Raw genomic sequence first — 9,898 nt, 5'->3', positions numbered from 1 at the left:
TGGGTTTGATTAATATTATAAAGTTTACTCTTGATGATAATCTGTAAAACTTCAAAAGATCTTGTCAAAATTGAATGTTTTACTAAAATTCAAAGGAAATCATGCTAGGAATGAGTACTTAAATTGTTTCTGCAAAGCTTCTGAGTTAAGAGGAAGAGATGGTGTATTACAGAGGCATTTTTGCATCATTAAAGTTGCGGTGGTTTTTGTTGCATAAAATATGGTAGTGAAAAATGAAAATGCCCTCTGTTCTTGGATTCTTCACACGCATTATTTGGTTATCCCATAAAATTAAAAGTAAAAATTTTTAAATTTTTATTTACTCATTTGAGGGTAGGCCCAGGCCTACCCTCAAATGGCCTGGGTCCGCCCCTGGCGAGAGCTGAATGCCCTTCATGTTACCTCACGAACTTCCTTTTGTAATCTCATTCGATCCTGTAACACGCCCCAATAATAATATAACAGTAGATGTATATTTGGTTTCTATACCGTCGAATCACTATAAATTTTTTTTTATTCTTTATTTTATTATGTCATTTTTATCGATCTTGTTAATTATCAATAACTATGTGTATATTTTACCGAGCCCCTTCGGATTGCATCTAACGCAATATATTAAAAATTGTGTTCTTTTAATATTATTAACGTATGTCTTTTAACACACACCATAAGATAATTCTTGTTAAATTTTAGGAAAGATTAAAAACAATAGAAAGGATAAAATTATAAAAGGAAAGGACGGTAGTTTTAAAAAATGTCCAAACTCATCACGCGCCTAACAAGTTTTGAAACTCCCTTTACAAATCTTTTTTATATTTAATTCTTGTAATTTGGAGTAGTAAGTCAAAAGATTTACGTGATTAAATATTTAAATGTAATAAAACTGGTTTGCAATAATTAAAGTGAAAAATAAATTTGATAAGACTACACTAATCCAATATTATTAATAATAATATTCGTGATTGATTGATTGATTGAGGATGAGATGACCCATTTTACTTCAAGCGGAGATAAAATCAAAGTTTCCACTTTGTCATCATTGCCACTGTTCCAAACTCTGGCTTTAATCATCATTCATACCACCTCCCAAAAAAAAATAAATAAATAAATAAAAATTATCGGCAATTCATCGGGTTGGAATGTTGAAAACATCGCCGACCACCAATTAAGTAGAGTACCCCACCAAGATTTCGCCAAGGAACATTTGACTGCGGTCCAATGGGATGACGTGGCCAGATCAGAACGGGGTACTGTAACCTGTTATGTTAATTGTTAAGCACAGTTGAAGTAGTGGATCCAATTGAAAATATGAAGTTGGTCACACTCAAACTGAAACTTGGACTGAGATGTCTTGATTAATTGTTGGAAGCTTAGCTTAAAATAAAGCCTTTCTCTTTCCCTATATTTCTTTGTCTTTTGGTTTGCAGTTGTAGGGAGAGGACGATTCCATAGAGTTGTAGAGAAAGATCTACTCGAATGGATTATGAAAGGATACACAAAGTTCAGGTCATTCTCAAACCAACCTTTTTTCTTTTTTCTTTTTTTTTTGGTTAAAAAAAAAAAAAAAAACTTAATGGTGCTTTTGGCTTGTGGGGTTCTGTCTAATTTTTGGGTTCATTCTCTCTTTGAAATGGGTTCATGTAAACAAATAGAGTTGCAGTTTTGTTTTATGATTCTGTTTTGATCTGGGTTGTGCATTATTATTATTATTATTATTATTATTATTATTGTTATTATTTGTTATTTTCTTGAGATGAGAATGTCCAATTTGGAGTTTCTCTTGTCCAATTTGGAGTTTCTCTTTGTAGTTGATAAAGTGTGTTTTTTTTTTTTCTTCTTATTTTTTTTTCGTTTTTTGAGTTTCTCTAAAGTTGATTGTGAGGAGAATTCATGATTTTTTTTTTTGTAATAATTGAATACGTTGTTAAGTTTGGTGGTTTCTTGTTTATAAGTTGTGTGTTTGAATGGGTATTTTGTGGTTCGATGAATTGCAGACTGGCATAATTTCTCCAAGTAAGCTGAGGATGAAGCTGATGGGGCCTCATCACAATAGAAAGAAGGATGGATCAAACAGTAACTCTGCAAGAACTTCTCCTTCCAAGCTTGAGGATTCTGAGTTCGTCAGAAACAGCTTATTAGCCGCCAAGAATGGAGATTTTGATGATGAAGGTTTATTTCTTATCTTGTTTAGAATAAACCCATTTTTAGGCTTTCATTTCGCAACTGAGTTTGTGTTGGTGAATTTGTATATATGCTTTAAACTTTATTGTAAAATAAACAAAAAAAGCTTCTTCTAACTTAGCTATATATATATAGAGTTATTTTGTGGTTGTTGTATGAGCTCAATGGTTGGTGGGATTTGGTGCACTAAAATAAAGCAATTGAATCAACCCGTATATTGATTTAGACATTTGCCCTGCAGTTGCAGCTCCAAGCTTACAAATCGCCAGTGAGGTAGTTTTGGACCACAACCTAGGTGATCAAGCTTCTTGCCAGCCAAGGGAAAACACTGATGTTGGTCCAGTCAAAATGCAGCAATTCTCAAAGGGTGATAGTGGTAATTCGAGTGCAATTCACCCAATGAGAATGCTTGAAGATGATAATCTAGATTATGACAGTAATGCTAGTTCATCTAGCTTTGAGTTTCATAAAGGGGAGAGATCAGGACACAATCCCATTGTGAGATCATTTTTGAGACCTATGCCATCTAAGTGGAATGATGCTGAGAAATGGATAATGAATAGACAAATTGTGCAAACTAACTATTCTAAGAAGAATACTTTCCACAACCAAGCTTATAGGTTACCAGTGACGAACATTGTAAAAGTTGCTCCAGAATATGCAACTTATGATCATAAACCATCAATTACCAGGGCAGCTGACACGAAGCGAGTAGATTTTTGCCAACCTGCATCACAAATTGCTTTTGAGAAGTTCGCTTTTGCTCCCCCTGGGACGCATCAAGGATTCAGAGGTAATGCATTGATTGATACGTGTCCTCAAAGTAAGGATTTGACGGAAGTGGGTCAGGGCGAGTTATCTTCTGCAAAAGGTGCAGCAGAAGATGCATCAGGTAAAAAAGTTGACTTCATTTTCATTTAGTTTGTTCATAGAACCCAAAATCAGGAACTTGATTGTTTTAGTAGTTTTTGGATAAAATTAAGAGACCTATTCCGATATGCATATGTTTTGTTTAATTTCAAATTTGAAATGCACTTTATCTCTATGCTTTGTTAAAATTTGTCAAGAAAGGCTACATTTACTATCTAATAGCTTTACATCTAAACTGATGATAGTTTACTCTGTCAATGTGTTTGGATAATGTACTTGTACATGATAACATTTACGGGTAGCATAACTCAAGGGAGAGAATCAAGTAACCGAAACCCCACCATAAGGCTCTGTCTATTGTCCAAATGGATGATATAGTTTGGAACGGGTGGCCCTGTATGACGATCTCGATTAACTTTTTTTATTTTAGTTCTTTTTCATTATTTTGGTGGGGCGTGGTGAGATTGGTTCTACATACCTTTGTTCACCTTTTTCTGTTTTAAATTCTCCCAGAGACCAACAAGGATTGGTCTAATGTTGCCATGAAAATTTAGCATTATATCAATGTAATTTTCATGATATTTGATTTTTTTCCTATATGAGCTTCAACTAATTGTGTTCTAATCATTTCAAAAACTCTCTGCTTCTGTAGATATAATTTTAACCATATAGGGAGAATTAAGTATCAAGTTTCAATTGGTCTTTTGTTATTGAAGTCTAACAAAATATTGTGTGCTTTAAGAAGTCAAATTATATTTTCTTCTACAAATTGCCATTCCCAATACCATGCACCATAAGTTATCTTGTGTGAGTCTTTATTGTCTATATATTGTGCAAGTTCTGTCATTAATTTTGTGAACTTATGATTTAAATGCGCAGTTGTTCCTGCCATAAGATCAGTGTGTATGAGAGATATGGGAACAGAAATGACTCCCATGACAAGTCAAGAGCCTTCAAGGACTGCGACCCCTGTAGGGGCAACAACTCCACTCCGTAGCCCGACTTCTTCAATTCCATCTACTCCTAGGGGAGTAGCACCGGTATCCACACCTGTGGAGCACAACACAGATGATGAATCACGACGCCCCATGGAAAATGGCAAAAGAGAATTGTCTGAGCAAGAAATTAAGGAAAAGACAAGAAGAGAGATTGTTGCTCTTGGTGTCCAGCTTGGAAAGATGAATATTGCTGCTTGGGCTAGTCAAGATGAGCAGGAAAAGAATACTTCTTCAGTCAAAACAACTGATATGGAGGAGCTCGAGCGAATTGAATTTGAAAAACGTGCAGCCGCATGGGAAGAAGTTGAAAAATCTAAGCACACAGCAAGGTTCACTCTTCTCAGCTTAATTAATAAATTCAAAGCAGTAGTTACTTTCAAGTGACCAGCATCTAGATTTATTTTCTCTTGTAATTCCCACTTCAATTTGACAGAAGCATTTTGTTTTTCTTTCTGCAGATTTAAACGTGAAGAAATCAAAATCCAAGCATGGGAAAGCCAGCAGAAAGCAAAACTAGAAGCAGAGATGCAAAGAATAGAGGTTAGTTAAAATTCTTTTTCAACTCGCCGTATCAGGTCAAGAGAGAGAACTTTATTGGCTATAATTATATGGTAATGTGAAAGGTCAAATTATTTTGTGGTTTGAAAACTGTCCAGAGAGGTAAAGAGAGAATATAAGGACTGAAATTGGTAACTGAAAATCCGCTATGGTTACTGTTAGACCTAGCAATATCACTCAATCTATGTGCCAACTAGATCTCTCACCTAATTTTTGACCTATAAGTCAAGTTTTCGCCTAGTAAATAAGTCAAGTTTTTGCCTAGTAAATATTGACATCTTGCTTCTAATGAAAATTTGATACACTGAGCAATTATTAGTGGCTGTAAGATTCTTAACTAATGCAACAATTTACAGGCCGAAGTTGAACAAATGCGAGCTCAAGCTCACGCAAAGATGGTGAAAAAGATAGCAATGGCACGACAAAGATCAGAAGAGAAAAGGGCAGCAGCTGAAGCGAGAAAAAATAGAGATGCAGAAAAAACAGCAGCGCAAGCAGAATATATTCGACAAACAGGACGGATGCCATCAACGCATTTCACATGTTGTGGTTGGTTGTGATAAAACTGGAAACAATGAATAAAAGAAAAGTGCTCATACATTCATGGAGCTTATGGTCCAAGAAGTGGTTGTCATGTATTCTACAAAATGACCTGAGTTTGCATTGTTGATCTTTGATAAAGAAATATATAAAGGGTTGTGCTAAAATCTTAATCTTCTTTATCTTTTAATTTAATGAAAAAAACCACAGATGAAAAATACCCTAATGTGCTTTTGATTATTCATTGGTAGCTTGTTTTGAATTAATTATGAAAGGAGGAGCTCATTTAACGANGCAGTAGGAAGCTTAGAACTCACCTTGGCACTGCCAGTCTTCCTTCTAATCCCCAAATCAAATTGTCGATTTCTTTCATGCATTTGCTACCACTTTTCCCCAATATACAATAGTAAAAATTATGAGAATCAAAGATGGCTAGAGTGAAATACTTCTAGCCAATTTCATTGATTAGATAGTGAAACATGGCATTACAAATAGTTTCATAAACCATCGACGACTTTCTAAAAATGATCATTAGCACATTCTTCTGGGAAAAAAAGAATTGCATTTATTCCACCATTATGAATGATACGCATATTTTGCATATGGTACGTTCAAAGAATAGAACGCGATTGAGTGGCTGATAATGCTAGACAAAAAAATCCTTCATCATAATGCATTAATGTTCACAAAACTGCTGTCTACTACGTAGTCTGCCCCATTGAAATGAAAAGTCATTGATAGAAAATCATCAAAATTTGGTCCATTCATATAGCAAACTGTATGGGCCAAAAATCGTATTGGGTCTGACGGGCCGAATAACGAAGTAAGCATATTACGGCCCAATGCCTTAGCCCAATTCCGGTTGAGTCTACACTTAAATCCAACTTGTGAATTGCCCACTCTATGAGTTGGGCTATTCTACAAGTTAAGCTAAATCGTGCTCCAACCCATTAGCCCACAATAGTCCATAATAGGAATCAGAATCCTATTCAGTTTCCACGTCTGTCAAGATCCTAAATCTTACTTAAAGTGGTAAGCCTAATCGGATAAAGGCAAGAGATCACATTTCCCTCCTAACTAGAATTCATCTACCAAGTAGGGCTTAGAGTCTTATATACTAGGATTCTAACCCCTTAGATTCACTACATAAATAGAGGCAAACCCTCTCATTAGTCATTCAGAAATCACACACTAGCTCCTAAATTTTTGCTCTCAAGAATCACTGTCTTTCCTTGCTGTGAAGCCTAGTTCTAACTAACTTCACCACCCTAGTCATCACAAAGTCGTGCTCTGACCACTTTGTGTTGGCTTTGCCTTATCCACATTACGGTAAACCCTTTCCTGCTCTCAACCCTCGCTAAATTTGCCTTCAACCGTGCTGACGTGAGCATTGGAATGCCTACGGCAGACACCACATCGGTGTCACCTAAGCCTTCACGTTCTCTTTCCCTCTCGGTGCAAGTTCTTCAAATTGTCAGTGGCTCGCATCACATAAGATCCATCCCTTTCCGAATCAACTGTAGATTTTACCATCTACAGTTTGGTGCCCACCGTGGGGCCTTGACAATTATTCCACTCAAAACGACCTACTCATTTCACTCTCTTCTCTCCGTTCAGCCATCATGACTGAAAAGACCAAAACCTTCGCGCCTGACATCGCCACTCAGATTGCGGCTCTCACCACACTTGTGAAAGAGAGCACTGACAAGTACCAAGCGTTGGAAGCTCAAAACGCCACCATCTATATAGAAAATCAAACCCTTCAAGACAAGGTAAGCCAATTATACTCCCTAGATTGGACATTAAGTCAACAACTTGCCTCTTCCTCTCAGCTCCCCATTCTCCCCAGACAACTATTCTCTACCTTGGATCATGGCACCCTCACTAACCATTCCTTCCACTTGGCTCCAATCACCACTATACCCCTAGCCGAGCCGACCCAAGTAGATGACACTCCACCCATCACCCACTAAACAACTAAAACACTTACTCAAACTGCCCCACTACAGTAACTAAACACTCCTTTCACCCTCCACAAACACATCCCATGAATTCAATAGCCGACACCGCCCACCAAATAATCCCACTTCGCTCTGCTTGACCATAACATCAACCCCAATGTATTCCCTCACTTCTTAAACAACGTATACACCCCCGTGGCAACCCCCCTTGAGCAAGCCTTAACCAAGCGACTATCCGAGATGGAGTCTATGATCCAATGTATCCCAAGCATGCCCATTCCCCTCAAAAAGAGCCAACCCCAAAGTTATGCTAACTCACCCTTTATAGACACCATAGCACTCATGGAGATGCTTCGCAAATTTACCTTCCCCAACATGAAACTCTATGATGGAACCACTGATCCTAACGACCACATAGCTTTTTACAAAAAAANGGTGAGCCATTTGGAGAATAATAGACAGATTTTTGGCTACTAAACGCAAATCGTGGGCTCTCAGTTTGAAGGTGGTTCAAAAGGGTAACATCACAGTTGGGCACATGTGACTACAGACAGGCCACCAAAGGAAAAATATAAGACAAAGTATCATGAGCCGATTGTTGATTATTCAATGGGATGCAATGATTAGTCCCCTTCTCTCGCTAGCTATAAGGGGTAGAAGGAATTTGGAGATTTGCTTGGTTGGGTCGTTCATAGAGAAGAAACCCCTACTCCATGCAATATAATATTTGGCAATGAAAATGTGGAAGAAATATGGAGTTAAGGAGGTTATGATGAATGACAAAGGGTTCTTCTTCTTTAAATTCGGGATCAAGGCAACTATGTTGCAATGCTTGGAGGATGGGTCTTGGCTATTCTAGAAAGGCCTATTTTTACTATAAAAATGGCAGTCGGAGATGGAGCTTAACAACGAGTCACCTTGATTCATGCCATTGTGGGTGAAGTTTTATGATGTTTTGTTGGAATTTTCGAGTCTTGATTGTTAGAGTAGGTACCCTAGAGCCAATCAATTATTGTAGAATTGACTCTTTGTAATAATGTTTATTAATCAATGAAAGGTGTTTTCTACTATATCATGTAAATCATAATTGTATGTATTGATATATGTCCTTAGGATGGTAGAACTGTGACAAGAGCATCCAGTGTTTCAAATCTCAATAGTGAGAATCCTATGATCACATATGGTAACCCTTCTAGAAATGTCCATAGCCCCAGTGTTATTCTGACCAAGGACACAGATAATACGGTAAGGCTATTATAGTATTGAACGACCCTGTCGAAAGACAGTGACTGATCTCAGTTATCAAGGTTGTTTGCCGACAACTTGGTGCTACACATGGGTGCTTGCTGTAGGCAAGTTCATTGGACAGACCCACCAAATGATTCTATATGGATGGAAACTCTAGTGTCTATGGAATAAATCCTCTAACGAATGGTGTTGCATTTCATCTTTAGACTTGAGATCACCGGAGCACCTTGTGCATCGATTGATGTAGTTTGACACTAGCCCAACGTAGTTTCTTTTAGAGCTATCAATACAATAGTGATTGGCTACATCGAGGAGTGTATCAAGGCTATGGTGGATCGACAAAGGATTCATCACTCCCGGGTACGGGAGGAGTTATCTCACGACGCAGTTCAGTAAATGGCAATGACACTAAAGCTCTGGCCATAGTGGGATTGAGTTGTTGCTCAATTTAATTTATTATTCTGGTCATTGGTCCAGTAACTAATTACAAAGATATCGAGGATAACTGAGGTTGACACTATTTCTGTACCTCAGCCTCGATAAGATAATAGATGATGAAAGGATTTGATTGCAAAGTAACCATATCGTTGATAAGTGTTGCGTTGTAACTACAACATGCATAAATAGCAAGTGCACTAGTCGTACAAAGTAATAAAGTGATGAGTGAGTATCGTTCCTACGAGGATTGGTTGTTAAGCATTAAAATTCCTAGCTGTTTTCAAGTTGGAGGAACCGAATGTGTTTGGATTAATGGGAGAGATTAAATCTAAAACTAAAACAAAACTTACTAAGTATTAAAGACTAATTAATGAAAGCAAGAATTTAAACGCAAGAATAATATCAATTTAACAAACGGTTAGGGTTTTGACTTCATTTGGACTTTATGGATGAATTCTACGAACTATGTTAATTCCACATTCACATGCACAAATTGTAAATCGAATTCTCTAAGTTGTCAAACATACCTTCTCAGGCTATGAATTCCTACTTTTCCTTATTAAACTTCCGCACCCAACAATTTAAAGAATAATAGATTCAGGTTCACACTACAAGAAATATATTATATCGTGACAAAATTAATTTTATCAAAAGCTATTTCGTCACAAGTAATATAGGTATTATGACAAAATAAAAAAAACATCACATTAAGTATGACAAAAGGAATATATAGTGACTAAAACAAATATTGTCATAGTATTTTATCACAATAAAGAAATCCATAAGAAATATATTGAAAAAAAAATAATTTTATCATAATATTTCGTCACAAATTTTTGGCGCCAAATTTTGGCACCTAGGTAAATTGTTTATTGTGATAAACATATTTTGTCATAAAACATTTTAGTCACTATATTTAGTTATATATGCTATAACTACAAATTATTTTGTCACAAAATAATTTATTTATTGCTACAAAAGTAAATTGTCATGATATATACTGAAATTGAGGTATTAATGACAAAATGTTTAAGTCAAAATTTAAGTGCCGAGATAAATTGTTTATCGTGGCAAACCATATTTGTCATTAAAAACTTTAGTCAT

General features: G+C 36.4%; 1 protein-coding gene across 2 annotated transcripts; it reads left to right on the top strand.

The window, feature by feature from the left end:
- Positions 1–1,110: 1,110 nt before the first annotated feature.
- Positions 1,111–5,403, top strand: LOC116125350. 2 transcript variants are annotated; one of them, XM_031411084.1, is made up of 7 exons: positions 1,111–1,247; positions 1,428–1,506; positions 1,995–2,169; positions 2,423–3,073; positions 3,931–4,378; positions 4,508–4,589; positions 4,964–5,403. In XM_031411084.1, exons 2-7 carry the CDS (start codon positions 1,477–1,479, stop codon positions 5,165–5,167), a joined length of 1,590 nt encoding a protein of 529 aa, XP_031266944.1. In that variant the 5' UTR covers positions 1,111–1,247; positions 1,428–1,476; the 3' UTR covers positions 5,168–5,403. The 2 variants fall into 2 exon arrangements, with proteins under 2 accessions (XP_031266944.1, XP_031266943.1); XM_031411083.1 differs by lacking the exon at positions 1,111–1,247 and having other exon boundaries at positions 1,265–1,506.
- The last annotated feature ends 4,495 nt before the right edge of the window (positions 5,404–9,898 follow it).

The sequence above is a fragment of the Pistacia vera genome, unplaced genomic scaffold (genome assembly GCF_008641045.1).
Source record: "Pistacia vera cultivar Batoury unplaced genomic scaffold, PisVer_v2 Contig163, whole genome shotgun sequence".
Taxonomy (NCBI): domain Eukaryota; kingdom Viridiplantae; phylum Streptophyta; class Magnoliopsida; order Sapindales; family Anacardiaceae; genus Pistacia; species Pistacia vera.
Note: the sequence above shows the minus strand (reverse complement) of the source record. Positions and strands in the feature narration are given on the sequence as shown.